This window comes from Schistocerca serialis, chromosome 7, assembly GCF_023864345.2.
Source record: "Schistocerca serialis cubense isolate TAMUIC-IGC-003099 chromosome 7, iqSchSeri2.2, whole genome shotgun sequence".
In the NCBI taxonomy this organism is placed as follows: domain Eukaryota; kingdom Metazoa; phylum Arthropoda; class Insecta; order Orthoptera; family Acrididae; genus Schistocerca; species Schistocerca serialis.
This window is the reverse complement of record NC_064644.1, coordinates 193,515,528-193,538,851: the sequence shown is the minus strand read 5'-3', so window position 1 is coordinate 193,538,851 and position 23,324 is coordinate 193,515,528. Positions and strand designations below refer to the sequence as shown.

At 44.4% G+C, this 23,324-nt stretch overlaps 1 protein-coding gene across 1 annotated transcript in view; it reads right to left on the bottom strand.

The window, feature by feature from the left end:
- LOC126412964 (zwei Ig domain protein zig-8-like) overlaps positions 1–23,324 on the bottom strand; it is a 361,088-nt gene that overhangs the window by 44,586 nt on the left and 293,178 nt on the right. The window contains exon 3 of the mRNA XM_050082856.1: positions 22,074–22,284. Within this exon, the coding sequence (XP_049938813.1) occupies positions 22,074–22,284 (211 nt within the window). The remainder of the gene's footprint in view (positions 1–22,073; positions 22,285–23,324) is intronic.

Genomic DNA, 23,324 nt, shown 5'->3' with positions numbered 1-23,324 from the left:
CAGCTAAACCCCAAGTCCAGGCAGACCTTATATACTGATGCGCATGGACCGTCGAGTGTTGGGAGGGTGGTGTGTAGAGAGTTAAAAAGAATGGATGACAGTGGTGGAGCAGCTACTAACGATCCAATGGTGAAGCACAGAGGAGATGGTGTTACGATATGAGGCTGTTCTTCGTGGTGGGGTTGTATTCCCTTTGTTGGACTTAAGGAAACGCTAAATGCAAAAGGATATGAGCACACTTTTCAGCATTGTGTACCGCGTACAGTAGAGGAAGAGTTAAAGGGACCATGATTGTATCGGCTCTGCCCATAGTCCCGATTTGAAACCAATGTGACACCTTTGGGATGTGTTACAATGCCGACTTTGCTCCTATTCCTAGTATCCACATCTCTACCTTCTCTGGCTTCGGCTCCTAAGGAGGAATCGACTGTCATCCCTCCACAGGCATTCAGACACATTAACGAATGTGTCTGCAGTAGAGTTCAAGCCGTGATAAATGCGAAGGGTGGACACATCTCATAGGGTAAGTGAAATATTTCAATTTTTTGGGCCCCAAAGGGGTAGTAAATATGTTACTACTCACGTTATATTGTAATGGTAAATATATCATGATTATAATTTTTGAATCAAATGTACATTGCTTCAAGATCTATTCTTCTTCACTGTAAATAGCAGCCCCGAAAACAAGTGTCGTGAAACCACACATTGTTCTTATCCCACCTGATCCACTCCTCTTTCTTCACAGATACAGGGTCGTAATATTTGATGTTGGAGAAACAACAAGGTACGTTTTCTTCCTCCGATTCAGCTTCGATTACGCGATAAGTCACACAAATCTGAAGGCTGTAAATTCAGCTAAATACTTAGGGATTACAATTACCAATAACCTAAATTGGAACGATCACACAGAAAATATTGTGGGTAGAGCAAACTAAAGAGTGCGATTCATTAGCAGAACACTTAGAAGGTGCAACAGGTTTACCAAAGAGACTGTTTACACCACGCTTGTCCGCCCTATTCTGGGTATTGCTGTGCGGTGTGGGATCCGCATCAGGTGGGACTGACGGATGACATCGAAAAAGTACAAAGAAGGGCTCACATAGAAAAATTTAAGTTCTCGTTTTTCCCGCGTCCCGTTCGAGAGTGTAACGGTAGAGAGACAGCTTGAAGGTCGTTCTTTGAACTCTCTGCCAGACACTTTATTGGGAATAGCAGAGTAATCACGTAGATGTAGATGTAGGTGATAATGAAGATGAATCCACTTCTGAATTTAAAGGATTCGCTTCAGCGCATTTCGGTAACCTTCGACCTTCCTTCTTTTGGAGTTTTCAAAATGCAATTTTCTCTTTCCCCTCATACGGTTGAGATGAACTGGTGAAGTCTGATGGCAAGTTGAATTTTTCTCTCTCCTCGCACGCCTGGTACCGGTGCTTTTCGTTGGGGTTGGCATAACGGAAGAATATGATGTTGCTGAGCTTTGATCTTCCAAATTTCTTGGAGGATCAGAAGTAGCTGCAGGGCCTGGGTTTGCTTCCTATTCTTGTTCTCATCACTCAGGAATGTGGACGAAGGAATGAATTTGTGTGCTTCTCTTTTGTTGGGATTGAAAGGGAAAATTCCCGTGCACTCAAATCCCTTGACAGCATTTCCTACGTTAGCTCCAAGTCTCCAGGCGATGCCGAAAATTTTACCAAAAACAGGGAGGGATTTTTGTATATAATTAGGCTGCATGAATACTTTAATAAAGAAGAAACAGTACAAGCTACAGGCCAATTCAGAAAGCCCCATAGTCCGATTCCCCAACTATGCAGTTACTCGAGTTTATAACAGATGTCGCTAGTTGTTCTGTTCACCAACGTGGTGGATCCTGTACAACTGGTAGCGGGAAGATTTATAATTAGCATTCATATGTTTCAACAATATATCTTGTTTTATGAGGGCGTGGTGGATTGTTATAATCGATACTGTCTTACTTCTTCCGTTTCATTCGGGATGATTGCTGCCTGCATTAAATATATTTGGAAAAAGCTTCTTGCCGCTTGTGCACGTCATGTCCAGCAACGTTACTAAACGTTGAGCTGCGCACATGGGCTGAGCAGTAGATAATTTCTTATTTCTAACCATATATCCACGTCATTTTCAGAAAGCCTCACCCTACTTTGTTGACATCCACAATATGTGTCTGGATACTTTTAATTAGATGGTGTAACTACTGATCACACATTTTAATTTTCATTAAACTGATAACGGCCGGCCGGTGTGGCGGTGCGGTTCTAGGCGCATCAGTTTGGAACCGCGTGACCGCTACGGTCGCAGGTTCGAATCCTGCCTCGGGCATGGATGTGTGTGATGTCCTTAGGTTGGTTAGGTTTAAGTAGTTCTAAGTTCTAGGGGACTGATGACCACAGAAGTTAAGTCTCACAGTGCTCAGAGCCATTTGAACCATTTTTGAACTTATAACGGAAGATTGTTATCCTGAACCATTTCTTACGGTAAGGAAATTCTGCTCTCTCTTCTTATACTATAAAATTATAATATACTTGGTATACTAGATAGTGATAGCCATAACAGTACAATCGGTATGTCCTGTACAACAGCCCTGCCCTGCTGCGTGCTCTCTTCCCAGAGAGCGGCGCCAGTTTCTGTTCAAGTGATCGTTCGTTCACAGATCATATTTCACCTACGTAGTGGACGTTTTGTCAGCGTACTACTGCTAGTAATTATTCGAGAACCAGTTTTCCGTCTTCGGTGGAAGGTCAGCCACATGTGTGACTCACAGTAGCTTCCAGAGTAGGACGTAGCTGGTAATATGGCATTTCTGCCCCCCCCCCCTCCCCCTCCCTCACACTGCGACCGACACCAAACCCGGTTCGTACTCGCTTGCTGAGCGAAATAGAGGAACAGCTTATGAATCATTAGCAACCAGGCAGAGCCGGTTACGAACATTTTTCCACAAGCGACGTATCATTTTAAGTTCCCTCCTCCTCTCCTCCGTCCCGTTAACATTAATTGTCATTCCTTGAGCTCTTCGTAAGACCTTAAAAATAATCTAAAATCTAATGAGCTTGGAAATTGATTTTTTCGCTAGAAATTATGATACACTCCATGAGCCAGAAGCGCCACGAGCGGTCGCTTGTATAGCTTCGGCCTTAAAGCGGCCCTGCAACCAGGACCAAACAGCCAGAGTCAAAGTGATAATATTCTTCTCGTGTGTGGAGCCGGATCATAACGTCATCTTGACACAAGATTTCAGCGGTCCAACTGGCCACCATCTTCACGTGACAGTGCTGCTACACGATCTCGCCGGAACTGACTTCTCAGCGCAAGCGGCGGCCCCTATATAGGCCGCAGAAGGCCCACAACGCGTGCGCGAGAAGGTGCCGTAACTGCCCTATAGCGTAAGTAAACATACCGCGCCGCCAGTGGTGGAAACAAGCAAAATCGAGATATCGCGACCAAAAATTAAAAATTATTCCGACCATCGAAACACAGACCGTTGTTTTTTGATGTCTGATAACACTGGGTTCCAAGTCTTACTTAAAAGGCAACCCTCGTCTCCATTAATAAGATTATCAGATAAACGAATTGTGGTGTCACCGCCAGACACCACACTTGCTAGGTCAGGGCCGGCCAAACGCTGCACAGTGTGCAGACGTGCGGAAGTGCTGCACATGTGCGCACGTGTGCGACAGCGAACAATAGCAACGTCAGTTATTAGACATGTGTCCTAAATGAACGGCGGCGGCTCCACTTCCTTGTTTATGTGGTACAAGCAAGAGCGCAACATATCCAGTCTCGTTTATCCCTGGTAACCGTAAACGTAACAGAGAAGTACTGAGAAATGGCAGGTACTGTGAAAAAGCAAAGGACGGGAGATCTGTGTTCTCAGTCGTTTGAAAATGACTGGGAACTGCAACTCTTTTTTGTAGCCGTTGGTGAAAACTCACAGTGTTTGCTGTGCCGCCGGATAATAGGCGGCCAGCGTAAGTTTTCAATTGAATGACATTACAAAACATATCACAAAGACGAGTGTAGTGTACTCAACAGTGAAGAACGGCAACCAAAATTACATGTCCTTAATAAAATGAATGAGACACATCAACTCGTGTATCATTTCTCATGACCAGTGATAAACATGTTTGGATTTATTCATTTCATAATTAAAAATTATTGTTTACTAACTGTGCATTATTGCCTCATTCTGCTCCATGTTACGTTATTATCAGGAAAGTTGGTCATTAAACCGATTGTTCCAATGTATACTTACATTTAGCCTTTTTTTTTTAATGTGTGAGGGGCTACGCTCAGCTGAAGTCGATAAAACATAACATTCATCTAATTGTCGGTTATTATGCAGATTTCAGACGGAACTGATTAAAGATATAGCAATAATGGTATTGAAATAACAGGTGATCATCGAGAGGTCTGCGGTTATCATTCTGTTCGGAGGTCAGTGAGACAGAAATTATGTGGGTGTAATTGAGGCCACCGAGAATCAGTTATAGGAAACCTTGCATTAGTTTAATGTTATTTGAAATCATGAATAAGGTTCGTTGGAAGTCGCTAAGTGCTCTCTTTCTTAAATACTAGATCAAAAGCATTACGCGTATTTACGTGCCGTCAGTCAAGCTGCCATAATAAAAACCCACGGTTTTTAACTGTATTACTTGTCTTACTGGGTTAAACTGTTAACATAAAAGTAGACGTCTCAATGAGAAGACTGTGACAGTATTTTAAATGTTTAATACGCTAAATACCTTCCCATGGTTGGCTTGCAAGCTGTGGAAAGAGTACTAGAATGCGCCGGTACAGAGTATCCCAGCAAGTGGATAAAGCGACATCTGTGCGTAGAAACATGCACTACATGAACGCTGACGGCTGCGGCGTGCACGCTGTGACCCGGAAGTTGCACATGTGCAGGAGCACCGCACGCGAGCAGAATTTCTGGCCGGCCTTGTGCTAGGTGGTAGCCTTTAAATCGGCTGCGGTCCGTTAGTATACGTCGGACCCGCGTGTCGCCACTATCAGTGATTGCAGACCGAGCGCCGCCACACAGCAGGCCTAGTCTAGAGAGACTCCCTAGCACTCGCCCCAGTTGTACAGCCGACTTTGCTAGCGATGGTTCACTGACTACATACGCTCTCATTTCCCGAGACGACAGTTTAGCATAACCTTCAGCTACGTCATTTGCTACGACCTAGCAAGGCGCCATATTCAGTTACTATGTATGAGAATGTATTCTGAACATATACTCTTGTGAGTCATGTACCGTCAAGAGCGATGTTCATCATTAAGGATTAAAGTTAAGTATCACACTAGCTACGTCCGCTTTCTAAATTCTAATTCCTTTTCATGTTCCAGACCTCACGTCGGTATAGTCCTTCCCTCCTCACGCCCGCCTGCGTGAGCTAAAACGCGTGCATTTCGGCCTCCTCTAGTAACACGGTGTTGGCTCTTCTGCCAACACAACACGAATCTCTATGGATTCTTTTAAAACACAGTCCCCTTAGCAATATGCAGGGGCAATCATTTGTGTCTCGTCATACAGCATTCTACGTCCCTCGGCGAGACAGTGCTCCGCCACTGCAGATTTCTCAGCCTGAAGCAACCGTGTGTGTCGCTTGTGCTCAACACATCGGTCCTGAATGGTCCGTATTGTCTGACCAATATAAGCCTTCCCACAGTGACAAGGTACCTTGTACACACCGGGCTTCCGGTCGAAAAGAATCAGTAAACAACAGTCCAATAGTTACCAAAGCAAGTCCAAGTGCAATAGCAGTGTCAACGTTTAATTGTAAATAGCACACTACGGGAGGCTTCGTATAATCAGACAGAGCCGGCCGGTGTGGCCGAGCAGTTCTAGGCGCTTCAGTCCGGAACCGCGCCGCTGCTGCGGTCGCAGGTTCGGATCCTGCCTCGGGCATGGATGTGTGTGATGTCCTTAGGTTAGTTACGTTTAAGTAGGTCAAACTCTAGGGGAGTGATGACCTCAGATGTTAAGTGGTATGGTGTTAGAGCCGTTTGAACCATAATCAGACAGACTGCATCTCATTTTAAAAATTATGTTTTCTTATTGCAATTTGTTTCATTCTGAAGCTGTTCGAGAACCGGCTAAAGGTAGAACCCACTCCTTTCCAGCCAAAAACAAGCCGAGGTCATTGGCGCACAGGGAAAGCTTAACGAGAAAGCACCCACCGCATCGCTGCTTTCATAAGATCTGAGGATAGTGTAAAGCCGTAGCAGGTTACACGTAGTAAACTAAAATGTGACCGAGACTACGAATTCTATGGCGTGTACAGGTACAACTGCCCATGCAACTTCAACACGATACCTCAGTTCATCACGATTAGTGACTGGCGTATTGTGGCGAGCCAGTTGCTCGGCCACCATTGACCAGACCTTTTCAATTGGTGAGAGATCTGGTGAGTGTGCTGGCCAGGGCAGCAGTCGAACATTTTCTGTATCCAGAAAGGTCCATACAGGACCTGCAACATGCGGTCGTGCATTATCCTGCTGAAATGTAGGGTTTCGCAGGGATCGAATGAAGGGTAGAGCCGCGGGTCGTAACACATCTGAAATGTAAAGTTCACTGTTCAAAGTGCCGTCAATGCGAACAAGAGGTGACCGAGACGTGTAACCAATGGCACCTCATACCATCACGCCGGGTGATACGCCAGCATGGCGATGACGAATACACGATTCCAATGTGCGTTCATCGCGATGTCGCCAAACACGGATGCGACCATCATGATGCTGTAAACAGAACCTGGATTCATCCGAAAAAATGACGTTTTGCCATTTGTTTCGTCGTTGAGTACACCACCACAGGCGCTCCTGTCTGTGATGCAGCGTCAAGGGTAATTGCAGCCATGGTCTCCAAGCTGATAGTCCATGCTGCTGCAAACGTCGTCGAAGTGTTTGTGCAGATGGTTGTTGTGTTGCAAACAACCCCATCTGTCGACTCAGGGATCGAGACGTGGCTCAATCATCCGTTACAGCCATGCGGATAAGATGCCTGTCATCTCGACTGCTAGTTACACGAAGCCGTTGGGATCCAGCACGGCGTTCCGTATAACCCTCCTGAACCCACCGATTCCATATTCTGCTAACAGTCATTGGATCTCGACCAACGCGAGCAGCAACGTCGCGATACGATAAACCGCAATCGCGGTAGGCTACAATCCGACCTTTATCAAAGTCGGAAACGTGATGGTACGCATTTCTCCTCCTTACACGAGGCATCACAACAACGTTTCACCAGGCAACGCCGGTCAACTGCTGTTTGTGTATGAGAAATCGGTTGGAAACTTTCCTCATGTCAGCACGATGTTGGTGTCGCCACCGGCGCCATCCTTGTGTGAATGCTCTGAAAACCTAATCGTTTGCATATTACAGCATCTTCTTCCTGTCGGTTAAATTTCGCGTCTGTAGGACGTCATATTCGTGGTGTAGCAATTGGCTGGTTCAAATGGCTCTGAGCACTATGAGACTTAACATCTATGGTCATCAGTCCCCTAGAACTTAGAACTACTTAAACCTAACTAACCTAAGGACATCACACAACACCCAGCCATCACGAGGCAGAGAAAATCCCTGACCCCGCCGGGAATCGAACCCGGGAACCCGGGCGTGGGAAGCGAGAACGCTACCGCACGACCACGAGATGCGGGCTGTAGCAATTGTAATGGCCAGTAGTGTACTTTCCTGTGGAGCGGATAGTGACTCAGGCTTACATAGCTCAGTTGGTAGACCACCTACCAGCAAAATGTAAAGATCCCAGGTTCGAGCCCAGGATGGACGAACAGTTTTAATCTGCGAAGGGCTTTCAAACCAGCTCTCTGTCTGCTGCAGAGTGACATTTCGTTCTGGCATTATTAATTAGTCTGATGTAAGAGTATAGTCTGCGCTTGATGTATGTGTGGTAAGATATGTGTGGAACTGAGAGGTGTGTTTGCCGGCCGGTGTGGCCGAGCGGTTCTAGGCGCTTCAGTCTGGAACCGCGCGGCCGCCACGGTCGCAGGTTCGAATCCTGCTTCGGGCATGGATGTGTGTGATGTCCTTAGTTTACTTAGGTTTCAGTAGTTCCATGTTCTAGGGGACTGATGACCTCAGATGTTAAGTCCCATAGTGCTCAGAGCCATTTGAACAATTTGAGAGGTGTGTGTATGTGTGTGTGTGTGAGAGAGAAAGAGAGAGAAAGAGAGAGATAGAGATAGAGAAAGAGAGAGAGAGAGAGATAGTACTTCTTCGGACGTCCGTGGTGTGTAGATGACTTACTCTGACAGCTTCGCAGATAATACACAGAAACTGCCATAGAAGTTCAGATGGGTTCGCAGCGTATCTCGCACGACTTTTTCGCTGTAAACTAGTAGAGGAAACATTTATGCACACGCTGATTAACGCCAGGTACAGGTATAAACATCTCCAAAACACTCGGAAACACGGATATCTGCAGTCTGAGCCGAGAGAAATTTTCTCCCTGTATGCTTGTGCACGTAGCAGTTTTACAAAATACAGTCCATTGCGTTAGAGTATGGTCCAGAATGATACCTTCAACACTGAACTATATTTCGTTCTTCCTGGTAGCAGATATGCTTCTCCGTGTTCGGTACTGGTTCCTGGTAGAGAAATTTATGTTGCGATAAATCCAGACCATGTAGCATCCAGTTGCTCAGAAATTAACTGCTCTACGCACCACTTTTCGTGTCTCCGTTGCACCGAAGATCGTGCTGCTACTTAAAAGGTACACTCCCGCACCTTCCAGGTCACCGGGCTAACAAGTACTTTGAAATTTTTTTCTCAGCTATTCCGTTCGTGTAACATCCATACGCTCCCACAAAGTTAAACATCAAAGAACATCAGTATATTCGCAAGAACAGGTGTATTGGTAAGACATGATTAACATATTCTCTGACAACAATAACTGAATAATCATCTGTGGGGTAGCATCCTTATTGGTTCTGATCTCGGAGAAGAACTGACTGGCAGCGAGCATCAGTGAGCATATATTACTTTTAACTGTAAAGTTTATTTTAGTCAATGATCACATAAATTGTTTTATGCATGCATGTCCAAACATTGCGTCGTAATTCTTAATAACACAGGCACTACTAATCCGTAGTCATTCGCCAATACCAGGCCCTCGACTCTCAATAAATACGCCCTTCCTGGACAGGAATACATGTAATGTACGAGTGCAGGTTGTTACACAAGGCAGACGACATACGGAAAGCTGGATATGCCCGCGATTCGTGGACGGATAGCGAAAGAGGATAGCCGACCGCTCGGATAAAACGAGTTCAGGTACCGATCCGGCATAAATTTTCACTTATGTCATTCAGGCATATAGCCAAAGATGGTTCGTATTCGCAACTGCGAATTCATTTCCTGCAATTTCCTGTCTTTCGTGAGTCCTCTACTTCAGTATTCTTACTAGTAGGATCCTCATTGAAATGTTCATCTTCAGCACGTATTGACGCAGTCATCGGCCGAGAAATACAGGGTGATTCAAAAAGAATACCACAACTTCAAAAATGTGTATTTAATGAAAGAAACATAATATAACCTTCTGTTATACATCATTACAAAGAGTATTTAAAAAGGTTTTTTTTTCACTCAAAAACAAGTTCAGAGATGTTCAATATGGCCCCCTCCAGACACACGAGCAATATCAACCCGATACTCCAACTCGTTCCACACTCTCTGTAGCGTATCAGGCGTAACAGTTTGGATAGCTACTGTTATTTCTCGTTTCAAATCATCAATGGTGGTTGGGAGAGGTGGCCGAAACACCATATCCTTAACATACCCCCATAAGAAAAAATCGCAGGGGGTAAGATCAGGGCTTCTTGGAGGCCAGTGATGAAGTGCTCTGTCACGGGCTGCCTGGCGGCCGATCCATCGCCTCGGGTAGTTGACGTTCAGGTAGTTACGGACAGATAAGTGCCAATGTGGTGGCGCTCCATCCTGCTGAAATATGAATTGTTGTGCTTCTTGTTCGAGCTGAGGGAACAGCCAATTCTCTAACATCTCCAGATTCTGTAGTCCAGTTACAGTAGCACCTTCGAAGAAAAAGGGACCAAAAACTTTATTAGCTGAAATGGCACAGAAAACGTTCACCTTAGGCGAGTCACGTTCATACTGAGTTGTTTCCCGCGGATTCTCAGTGCCCCATATACAGACATTGTGACGGTTGACTTTCCCGTTAGTGTGGAAAGTTGCTTCATCACTAAACACAATCTTTGAAACGAAAGATTCATGTTTCCATTTGAGCAAGGATAAAATCACAGAAATCGATTCTTTTAATCTTATCAGCTGCAGACAGTGATTGAACCAATTTCAGACGATAAGGTTTCATAACTAACCTTTTTCGTAGGACTCTCCATACAGTTGATTGTGGAATTTGCTGCTCTCTGCTAGCTCTGCGAGTAGATTTTCCTGGGCTGCGAACAAATGCTTGCTGGATGCGTGCTACATTTTCATCACTCGTTCTCGGCCGTCCAGAACTTTTCCCTTTGCACAAACACCCATTCTCTGTAAACTGTTTATACCAACGTTTAATACACCACCTATCAGGAGGTTTAACACCATACTTCGTTCGAAATGCACGCTGAACAACTGTCGTCGATTCACTTCTGCCGTACTCAATAACACAGAAAGCTTTCTGTTGAGCGGTCGCCATCTTAGCATCAACTGACGCTGACGCCTAGTCAACAGCGCCTCAAGCGAACAAATGTACAACCAAATGAAACTTTATAGCTCCCTTAATTCGCCGACAGATAGTGCTTAGCTCTGCCTTCTGTCGTTGCAGAGTTTTAAATTCCTAAAGTTGTGGTATTCTTTTTGAATCACCCTGTATAGAACGTAAACACCACTCATGATTAGGCCTTAGGCGTGTTCCAGCTGACCGACTGCTACCTGAAAGGCTGTACGAGGTGCGACCTATGATCGAGGAATATGTGCTGGGCATGTCTCCAATCCTTGCAGCCGTTATTGCCAGTAGATAAACCCCGGTGGCGCCGCAGTTTCTTTCCTGAAGCAGCCCTTCAATCAGCCTCAAGAAGCTAAGTGGATACCGTTCCTGACTTCTCTAATCAGAAATAAAGCTAAGAAGTTGCCGAGTATCGAAGCCGAGTCCTTCCGCAACAAAGGCAGCGACTCTAGCCATTCGGTAACGGAGGCGCTCTCCAAAAAACATTTATCGTTTTTTAAGGTTGAAAAAGAAAGAAACTATTTTTTTCTACTAATATTTATGAGCAGTGCGCGGCTCGTGTCTGTTCCGTTTATTGCTTGACGTCCTGTCTTTGCGGTACTGCCGTCCCGTTTCTTATTCGATTTACTGGCGTCACTAAGTTGCTGGCTTACCTGCCCATGAGTGGCAGCAGCAGCGCTTATCGGTAAGAGCACTGTCGTACTATCTTTGGAGCGACCGATAGTATTTCCGGGTTTGTGTGTCGGGAGTTCAGTCGGGATGGAGCTGCTGCTCTGAGGACCGGACAGCCATGACTCTCCCGACCATTGGCGACACACGTGACTTGGGTGGGGACGACCTTGGTTGGTAGTTCGGTCGGTCGTCTCATCGGAGGACATGTATTTGGTCGCCAACCGCTTCCGGGTTCTTCGTGTGTGTCGACTTGTGATTCGTCCTTGCTGTTCCACAGTCAGTGGTTTTAGTATTGTTCGAGTTGTTTGTGGCAGTGTTTTTGTGGAACCGTGTGTAGCTTGTGTGGTTTTGATTGAGCAGATATTTTAATGCCGTCTGCGTGCTGCAGGCAGTCATTCGGTTGGGACGAAGCAGTGAAGAAGTCTCCATGGCGTGAGGTCAGGCCGGGACCACTGGCGGCATGCACGCACTGTCGGATCGTGAGGCGCTAGCTGCGAGAACAACAACGTTCGTTGCTCACTGAACCTGGAGGCTGAAGTTGAGCGATCAGTTAACCTGTTAAGAAGCCTCGACTATTGTGACATCTCTTCGTCCATTTGCAGGTTGTTGCTCCCTGTGCCATTCGGGCTAGCAGCAACATATGATGTGTTGGAGTCGGTAAAATCTTGCAGCAATCTTCCTATATTGCGATTAATTATTAAATTCACTGTTACTTACCAGTGAAGTGCACCAGCGGTATTTTCTGCCCTGTAGCCGTTAATGCCCCAATAACCTGCCTTGGTTGTTAGCATACTTTTCCGGCAGTGTGCCTTTCCTCATCGTGTTGATGCTGTCGAGCACGGCGTGTAGTTCGACAGCGTTTTAAATTCTTTGATTTATCTTTGCTTAGAGTGGTTATTGTTCCCTTGGCTGTTTTTAAACGCCAATTTCTGAAGACGTAGTGCTATTCGTATCTTCGTCCTCAGCCGATATTTTCGATCGTTGTGCTGTTGGTCGGATTTTGGTTAAATTGTTGGTTCTTGGGCTGTCTCTAGTTTGGGTTGCCATCCGATTATTTAACTTCAACTCTTGGCTGCCTGTCTCACCTCACCTTATGTTTGAGCTACCTACTCAAGCCGACCAGTGGAACACTTCTGAGCACCACTTGTTGTGTTTTTTTTTTTTTTTTTTTTTTTTTTTTTTAGAATTTAGATTGTGATTTTCATTTTAGTTTGAAGTATTGTGTGAGGCCTTCAGCTGTGTATTAATTCAGTTCTTTTTAAATTTTACATAAAGGCCTTCAGCTGTGTTAAATTAAAATTTTGAAGATTGATTTTATTTTGCCACGCGGGATTAGCCGAGCGGTCTACGGCGCTGCAGTCATGGACTGTGCGGCTGATCCCGGTGGAGTTTCGAGCCCTCCCTCAGGCATGGGTGTGTGTGTTTGTTCTTAGGATAATTTAGGTTAAGTAGTGTGCAAGCGTAGGGTCTGATGACCATAGCAGTTAAGTCCAATAAGATTTCACACACATCGTCATTCTGATTTTATTTTAAGAAAGAAAAAATTTTTTTTAAAATTGGTTCTATTTGAAATTGTTTGTTAGTTTTTCGATGTGTTATGTGTGGCCTTCAGCCGAGGATTTACGTGAACCCCTTTTAATAAGGCCTTCAGCCTTGTGTATTCTTTAAAGGAATTTCTTTTTATCAGAAGGAATGGATTTATTTTAAATTGTTTGTCTGACATGTTGTTCAGGCCCTCAGGCATTGTTTCAAATTTGTTTGTGGCCTTCAGCCATGCAATAAGTTGATATATTTAATTAGCCTTTCGGCCATTGTTAAGTTTAAAAGGAATTTTTTGGTTGTAAAAGTTGTTTATTAATGTGTTTTCATTGTAGTTGTCCTTCAGACGTGTAGCGTAGGCCTTCAGCCACTAATTGTTTTCAACTGCATAATTTTTTCAAGGAAAAAAGTTTTTACTCTCTATTTTTAATTACTTTTGATTTCTAAGCCAGGCCTTCAGCCGTTCTTGTCTTTGGTGTGGTTTTGGGCCTTCAGTCCAGAAAGCATCTCAAGTTCTTTAACTAGGCCTTCAGTCGTATTGTCTAATTGTAGGCTTTTAAATCAATGTGTAACTGAGTGGTTCTTAGAAAAATAAAGTTGTGTGTTTGATTGCACAACTCACAGAAACTGTTTACGGCCCGCTCCACAACCATAACCTTATCCTGTGCGCTCTCTGAGTACCTACCAACCTGGTTTCAATTTGTTTATTTCGAACCGGTTTACAGCTTGTTGCGTCATAGTCACAAAACAGTTTACGAACGATACTCCATCTACCACTCGTTAGAGTAACGTGCCACGCTACCTAGTTGTGAGAAATTAGCGTGCACGCCAGGGGACGTCGTTGGAGATGAACTACCCCAGGTCCATCACGGAGTATTTCTCTGCAGAACACTCACCTCGGGAGCCGGCCGCGGTGGCCGAGCGGTTCTAGGCGCTTCAGTCCGGAACCGCGCGACTGCTATGGTTGCAGGTTCGAATCCTGCCTCGGGCATGGATGTGTGTGATGTCCTTAGGTTAGTTAAGTTTAAGTAGTTCTCAGTTCTAGGGGACTGATGACCTCAGATGTAAAGTCCCATAGTGCTCAGAGCCATTTGAACCATCTGAACTCACCTCGCGTCTTGTGAAGATGTCCCTCTCGCTGCAGTCGATACACGTAGTCGTGATTTCGTTTAGAAGTGGCTTTGTAACGGTGAAAATCGTAGGAAGTCCTTAAATACTTTTCGGTAAGAAGCGGTTAAGGACTATCCTACGATTCTCACCTCACGGCGCCATTTCTAAAGAGTAGCTGCCAACGCAGAGAGAACAAATCAGGCTCATCAGGAAAACCATCCACTACATGGGCACGTTCTAGCATCCCCAAGGTTGAGGTCCAGAAGAAATTTTCTCAGTACCACTTGAGTCTTTCAAACAACAGCAGGTACAACAAGTAAGCAGTTGTAGACCTTCGACTTGAGAGTAATTCTACCTGGCTTCTCTCTTCGGAAACCCTGCCACCTAGACATCAGCAGCACTGGATCGTGTGGAGGCCACTCAACCATCTTCGTTCTGGAGTTGGAAAATTCAGGAGTAACCTCTAGAAGTCTTACTTCCCTGTGCATACCACCAACTGTGACTGTGGAGAACCACAGACCACAGAACACCTACTGCCTATTGGGTTGTCAACCATGCCCTGCATCTTGCGCAGAAGAATCTAGAGGGAATATTAACCTGCTAGTTTACACACTGACACAAGGGAAGTAAAAGAGAGCAAAATCAAACATATTCCAGTAAACCTGCAAACCAACAGTTTGCGACATATTTGCACGGTCACGAACTACCACTGGCGTCTTTGTGAAATATTGTCCTAGTCAGTACAAAAGTATATACTTGCCTCCAACCGAGCTCTAATTCCACTTAGGACAAAATAAGATACTGAGGTCAATGGCAGCCCGTAATCGCACATTCGCAGATATCTTGCAAACTGGTCATTTGTGAATCGATTGTCGTATTTTTCACGCGTGTTAGTTTTCGCTGCTAATTATGATACACAATGTGTATACATTTTGCATTTGGTGTGCCTCTGGTCCCAATCTCTGTTTGTCTTGCTTGGACCATAAACCAGCCTTGTAACCAACACATCCGTAAAACCGTCAACGAAGTAACGGAAGTATGTGGACGTTCCATGGGCAATCCCACTGGCGAGAAGCTCGACGGAGAAGAACCCTCAAAGGCATTGTTGGTTTCCGCAAAGTGCTGGAACTCAGAAGTCATTCAACAGTAAATGTTTTTGCGAATGACTGTCTTAAAGTCCTGTGGTCTGAGGTAATTCGAGAAGAATAAATTCCTATTATGTATTCGGTTCCTGCAGTATACACGCTGAAGGCGCCAATTGTCCTAAGCGTATTCAAGCATCGTTTACTCCATTTGCCCTGTCAAACCTAGCGTTACCGCCTAAGTGCGTTATAACGAGGTGTGGAAAGCTGGCGGCTTTTATAATGAACATTTTCAAACCGTGAAATATATCACTGCTTCGTTCCCTAGAGCCTCTTCAGTTTTAGTACGACAGATAGGAAATGTTTTCACTGAGCCTGAGATCTAAAATGCTCTTGTGTACATCAATAGCAGCTTCGTCTTCCTTCTCAGCAACATTAAAGACTTGGAAACATTCGGATTGCCTTTGTAGAAACTGACAGGCTGAGTGACATTAGAGGTGATACTGGGCAGAGGGTAGTGAATGATTTTGACGCTGTTTAGGCAATAAATCCAGTTTGTTACTATCTTCAGTACCCTCACTGGGGGAGGACAAGACGCTCCAGAAAACATCTCTCCAGGGATATTTCTGAGCCGTGACGGTTTGCTCGCGCGCCAGCGTATTTGCAAGTATCTGGCCTTCGCTCTCCTATCTTTGCTTGTGGCGTGTACTGAGTCTTGGCTGCCTTATCTTTGCCGGAGGAGTTAACTGGAGGCTCTCGCCAAGGACGTGAACATTTGGCGTTAGACGTTACCCGAGGCCGGAGTGCGCTTGTAGTGGAGCGGGGACCGACCACGTGTATGGGGCAGCTTGGTGGAGAGCCTTTCCTGACTTGTTGCTGCCTTGGGTTCTGTGTTGCTAGTTCCGGCCACGGCTGTCTAGGGTCGTCCGCTGTCTTATTGCCGCCTGATGTACCCGTCGCAAGTCATATCTGATGTCTAGCCAAAGGTTAAGTGAGATTGTACTTAGGGCACGAGTGTGAAGGTGTTGTGGGCTGCTGCCTCACTTCTGGTAACTGTAAGCGCATGGGTGTTACCATGGAAGTAAAGGTGTGCCTATGAAGAGTTCATGGTGTTTAAGGCAGGTGTTAAATAATATAATGAACGAGCGTGCCTCTTCCAGCTCGTGGGAAATTGTTGTTTGATGTGATGCGTGATCAGCTGCAAGGCCGTAATCTGTTTATCAAATATACTGCATTCGATGGTTTCCTAGCCTTAGCGCAGTTAGTCCCCGTAAAGCTTATAATGAAATTTTCAGAATTGTACTCGTTACACTTTTCACTGAACAGTGGGGTATAAGAGTTCAAGTAATTTAATTGTGACAAAGAGTGGAGTGCCCGCTGGCCTTGCTAGCAATTGTAAGTTTTTTTAATATCTTAATAGCAGGCAATTGTCCTTAAGGTAATTCATAAATTTTGCGCTGGTGGTTGTACCTTGCGTGTGTAGTTGATTCGTAGTGGGTTAAAGGCAGTGTGCCATTTTATTAGTGAATAATGTAACCTGTTATTTACTATCTTTTGGTGGTTGTTTACATTGTCCCTGCGGACCTGTTCTGTGCTCTTGTTAAATGTTACAGCTGAATGGCTGGTGTTTTGGAGTAAGCGCTACCTTTTCACCTATGGGTACGGGGGCTGTGAAATACTGGGTAGCGGAGGGGACTCTGGGTCGAAGCTCGAGAAGTGGGTATTCTACGAACGGCCTCCTTCCGCCTTTCGCTTTGGCTTCTCCAAGTTAAGTTTTCGTTCTACCTTCCTCGCTAATTAATTCTGGCCCCACTTATATTAGCTTGAGTATTTATTATATTTATTAAACCTTGTCTCAAGAGCAACATGCAATTGTGAAAGGTTGTTGCTGTACTACTCTTAGTAACATCTCGCGCTGACTAACTGTGTTACTAGGCCATGGAGTCGAAGTTTCAAAATTGTTCAAATGGCTCTGAGCATTATGGGACTTAACTTCTGAGGTCATCAGTCTCCTAGAACTTAGAACTACTTAAACCTAACTAACCTAAGGACATCACACACATCCATGACCGAGGCAGAATTCGAACCTGCGACCGTAGCAGTCGCGCGGTTCTGGACTCAAGCGCCTAGAACCGCTCGGCCACCGCGGCAGGCAGCCGAAGTTTGAAACCTTAGTAAGCCTTAGTGATATAGATTGACTCTTGAGTGTGAAACGAGTGCCATTGTATTAACTTCATCCTGCTATTTATTGGGTGCATCTCTGGCAGGTTGTTGTTATTTACGTAAATGCTTCTGAGAACATCAGTTCTCAGTGTCCGAAGACTAGTCAGAAATATTGTGTGTCTTAATTTAAGCCGTCAGGAGCATAGTTGTCAGTGGTTTTAAAATTGTCTTACATATGAGACAGACATTGTTTCATAAAGACACATTGGTAGCAGATTCACTAAATTCTTGTGACTTACTATTCTTATTACCTAAAGTAATCAGGATTAAGATATTGTTGTTCTAAAGGAATTTGTTGACATGATTGTTAAATAAAATGAGTGATAACAAAAGGGATCCAGCCCTTCCTATTTTTTCCCTATTCCCTAGCAGAAAAACGCTTCAAATTCTTCTCTTAAGAGACCATCAGCGTCCTGCGATGGTCGGCAACATTCCATGACTGCAGTGAATTCAGAGAAGTACATGATGTAGTTCAAAAGTTCATTTCAATTGAAATTATCGTTCTACTTTAAATATTTAATAACGTATTTTCGTAATAATCTATATTTTCTTATATATTTTTTCTATTTTCATTACGTTAAAAATATGCATACCCTGCGTGTTAATATTACATAAAGATCCAGAAGCTGGCTATGTCGAAATAGTCTGGGTGTGTTGGTAATGTCTTTGTTTCTAAGGTTTGGTTTCGTACACACTAGTGTCTCTTGCGGACGCCCGTCAATTGCCTCATAACGCTGGCCTTGGGAGTTGTAAGTTTTTGCAGAGCACTTTGAGTTTCACGGGCGGTGTGTGGGCAAGCATTATCCTGTTGTAACAACACATGACCTTTCTGTTGCGAGAACGGCAAAGGAACGGGTCTAAAAACATCTTGCACATACCGAGCGCTGGTCAGCGCCCCCTCCAGAAACGCCAAAAGTGGACAAGAGTCGTAGCTTATTATACCTGAGCCGATAGTGCCTGGGACGGGACCAGTGTGTATTGGACGAACGATGCACTCTGCGAGACAGCGCCCACCAGGTCTATATCGTAAGTGCAAAGGACTATCACTTACATACAGGCAGAATCTGCTTCCATCGCTGAAGCCCAAGGCCACTTTGCAGGTGATCCTCTGACGGCACCAGTCGAGGCTGTGGCGTGAGTGGAAGAAGGGCTAGAAGTGTGCGTAACGGTAGTCTCATTGCTAATAACCGGTTCACAGCAGCTCAGGTCAACACGTCTGGGCCCACAAGCACTCTTATCTCTGCTGTGGCAGCTGTACGGCCTGCCACTGCTGCCCTTGCATTACGACGATGCTGGCGGGTGTGTGTCTTGTGTGGATGTCCAGAACCTCATTGACACGACTGAGGATGTTCGCGCGACCACCGATACCAGCATCGTTACACGACTGATGCTGCTCGTCCAAGTTCTGTGGCAGTTCTGCGAAAGGACCAGTCTGCCACAATCTGACCTCTTTCAAACCTGCTCATTTGGCTGTAGGAAGAGTGAGTGCATGTCCGTGGCACGGTTGCCTGCTTGCTTCACACGTTTGCGCCACACTGAGCCTTCGGGCGGTGAGCATTCCCTATTAAAGATGGCGCTCTGGTAGCTATGCCACTATGCTAGCTGTTGGCGGAAGACGCTGAAACCATGATCAGTGCATCTACTACCTCCAGGTAGCATTTGCTGTCGTCCGATCAAAATCATCGTCGTCTTTCCACGTGTCTAATTTTTTCGGATGGCTTATATGGAATGCTTGTCCTTTACTGCTTTACGTTTCTGTTTGATTTTATATAAATGAAGATTCGTCTAAAAATATCAAAATGTTCAAATGTCGACCCTTATTATACAAAAATTTTTTATGTTTAAAGAGAGCTTAACGAGTTTTAAAAAGCAATCAAAATCATCCAATGTTGTGGTACCGATAGTTTTGTTCCGATGTTATCGTGACTCCAGTACCATTTGAAGCATTTATACTGACTCAAGATTTTAAACATGGCTGCAGCAGCAACTGTTAAAATTCTTCACAATAAAGGATGGCAGCCAAAAACAGTTGCAGGATAGAATTTTTTATTATTTTTTTTATTAATAAAAAAAAATTCTATCCTGCAACTGTTTTTGGCTGCCATCCTTTATTGTGAAGAATTTATACTGACATAATCACATGGGACGTGGAAGAGTATGTAGTCTTTGGCACACAACATGACTGCTGGGTGGCTGTTGCAGAGACTAATTGCAAGTCGCACCTTGGGCATGTTATTGCTATCACATTGGAAATCATTTATTACTGTAGTTGCATTTTCGTCTGTAAATGTATATCAAGAGAGCATGCATATTTCACATCTCCCTCCAAACCAATGGGTCTAGTTCAAACAAACTTACACATACCGCTTATTTTCTGTAATGAATTACTTTAGGGGTAATAAGCACACTGCACTGGGGTGAGGAATGGGATGAAAATGTGGTGAATAGCAGATGGATGGAAAGAGGGGGGAGGAGATGGAAGAGAAGGCAGAGGATGAGATGGAAAGAGAGAGGGGAGGGAGGGAATGGATAGAGAGAGGGAGAAGACGAGCTTGACAGAGAGAGGGGGAGGAGAAGGATTACAGTGGGGAGTGGGAGCCATATTCAATATACCTAGAGGAGAAGCCACGGGTGAAAGACTAGTCATTTTAATAAACGGAATGGGGAACGTGCAGTAATAAAACATACTTAGATTACTATGCTCGTATTTATCAATTGTTATTTTCTTATTTGAAGTTCTAGTATTCGGTTGCAGATAGGCTATTCGATTCTATATGCCTGTATTTTTTAACATTGCTTAACTATTATAAAAGAGAGCGCAGGCAGCCCGAAACATTTGTATCGTGTGTTGAGCCAGTACTATTGGACAAATCACGTCAGAAAATTGTTTTGTTTCTTCATCAAAGATCATGCTGGCATGAATGATTATGCACATCCAGGAAGTCTCTATAACTGATAGATGTGTTGAACTGTGACTATTTAACCTTCGTGTGACATTTGTTTAAGTAAGGCTCAGAAGTCGGGTGTGAGAGTATTCCATGCTCTAATAAAAAAAAAAAATCAAAGGGATGACTATCGTTGCATGTTTGCTTAAACGTCATCAATTCTTTCATTTAGCTTTCCTAAACGATATTGTTAATCTTGCAGCAAGAAATTCATTTCTGAACACTAATGAAGGATATCGCCTCGAGCAGAGGGCAATACAAACATATCTTTTGCATCTGGTGTCATAAAAAGGCTGTTCTGTACTATTTCTAACAGAGGTGTCCATCGAAGCTGTCGTTTGTTGCCATCAACTGACACACCTTCCGGTCACGATGTAGTAAAAATAACCAGCAAGTCAGCACTACATGTTCCTGCTGTTTTAAAAAAAAGTGCTTGTTTGAGAATTCAACCCTCATACACTTAATGCTTTACTCTCGTGTTCTCAAAAATTTACCTCCTCCACTCTTCATTGAACAATTGTCAGTAAAACACTTCTAGACGAAAATGCAGTTCAAATCCGGCTTGATGTCAACTAGAACTGGTAGATTTCTATGGGTGTGAATTGGTAAACTAGTTGAACTAGTTCAGCATTTATCAATTTATCCATTTTTAGAGAGCTGTTGCTCATCTACAGTAGGTTCAATTATGAATGGCTACAGATCCACCTGAAATTAACCTCTATGCGAAAGCAAGGTCATATACACTATGTGATCAAAAGTATCCGGACACCCCCAAAAACTTACGTTTTTCATATTAGATGCATTGTGCCTCCAACTACTGCCATGCATTCCGCATCAGCGACCTCAGAAGTCATTAGATATCGTGACAGAGCGTAAACATTGGACGACTGAACAATGGAAAAATGTTGTGTGGAGTGACGATTCACGGTACACAATGTGGCGATCCGATGGCAGGTTGTGGGTATGGCGAATGCCCGATGAACGTCATCTACCAGCGTGTGTAGTGCCAACAGTAAAATTCCGAGGCTGTGGTGTTATGATGTGGTCGTGTTTTTCATGGAGGGGGTTTGCACCTCTTGTTGTTTTGCCTGGCACTACTACAGCACACGCCTAAATTAATGTTGTAAGCACCTTCTTGCTTCCCACTGTTGAAGAGTAATTCGGGGTTGGCGACTGCATCTTTCAACACCGGCCTGCGGCGAAGTGGTTACACGACAATAATATCCCTGACCTGCACAGAGTCTAGACCTGAATCCTATAGGACACATTTGCGATGTTTTGGAACATGGACTTTGTGCCAGGCCTCACCGACTGACATCGATACCTCTCCTCAGTGCACCACTCCGTAAAGAATGGGCTGCAATTCCCGAAGAAACCTTCCAGCACCTAATTGAACGTATGCCTGCGAGAGTGGAAGCTGTCATCAATCCTAAGGGTGGGCCAACACCATATTGAATTCCAGCACTGCCGATGGAGGGTGTCACGAACTTGTAAGTCATTTTCAGGCAGGTGTCCGTATACAGCAAGTGAAGCGGCCTTCCATTAAATATGCGAGAAAAGCCAGACTCTTTTAAATAATGTGAGAGAAATATTGTGGATGATTATTTTGCTTTTTATGCTTACTGTTGTGTTCATTAAAGTAATGGAAAAGAGCTATGAAAGTGTACACTGTACTAATACAAATGGATTACAACATACTACACTTTCCTTACGACGGAAGTCTACTTAAATAAAACATAAAGTTGGTCTCTGCGGCGGCCAGGTTTTGTGTCAGGGTGTGGGCGCACTCACCGACGACGCGCAGCTGGACGAGTCTGCCGACGGGCGGCGTGGTGCTGATCTGGCACTCGTAGACGCCCGAGTCGCGGCGCTGCGCGTAGCGGATGCGCAGCGTCCAGTCCTCGGTGTGCGGCGAGTGCAGCGCCTCGAAGCGCTGGTCGCTCGTGTAGGTGTACCGGCCCACCGTCAGCAGGTGGATGTCGCGGTGCCGCACCCACGACACCTGCCGACCAACACCGGCTCAGCCGTCAACGTCGAGAAACCACTGCTCTCCCCGGTGAGGGGACATACTATGATGAAAATAGTATTCGTAAGATTGGCTTTGCCACTTATTATTGTGTTTACGTCAAACTTGAACTGCATTCTTTAGTCAAAAGAACACAGGATTTTATGAGTAGAGAAAAAAATGACGAATAATCTATACAAATTATAAAAATGGATGTAGATATATTGTACGTACCCTACCTGTACGTTTAACATTTCCATTTAAGCCACGGCACCGATTCGAACCAAACTTGGCATGCATATCACTTACTGTCTGGAAAGAATCACTGGGGGGATGGGAACCACCCACCTATCAGAGCTCTTAGAGATTTACAACATACTTTGCACATAATTTCAAGCATTCACATAATTTTTTCTCGCTGATGAACCTCACAGTATGATGAATGAAAAACATTTTGTCGCTTATTAGGAAAACGCTACAGCTAATAAATGATGTGTAATCATTTTTAATTAGCTATTTAATCGAATTGAAGCACTTCAACCAATTTTTTGAGACGGGGTATGTTACTGGCGTTGCTCTGCAATCAAAAAATGAAGTGTTGATTGTTTATTGCACTAGCCTCAATTGTTGTTTTCCCGCGCAAACTGAAAAACACATCACTGAATGTGAGTGAATAATTTTTTGAAAGACAGCATGTTTACGCCAGTGACTTCAACTTTTTATTTCCACTATTGCAATTTCAGGTGCAGGTGTTTTCGCTTTAAGCCATGTCAACTTTATACACGCTGACACATGTATATGCTGTTGTCATTTGCTGTTATATACATTCGTAACTATAACAGCAAATGACAAAGACATACAAATGTGTCAGCGTCTACAAAGTTGACATGCTTTAAAGCCAAAACATCTGCACTTGATAATGGCCTAATGCCGAAATAGCAATAGTGGTCTCGTCAATAAGAAAAACTGGTGCATTTGAGGGACTGAGAATCGGCATTTCGTGATCTAGAAGTCTTTTCACCCTCAGCGGGTACCTG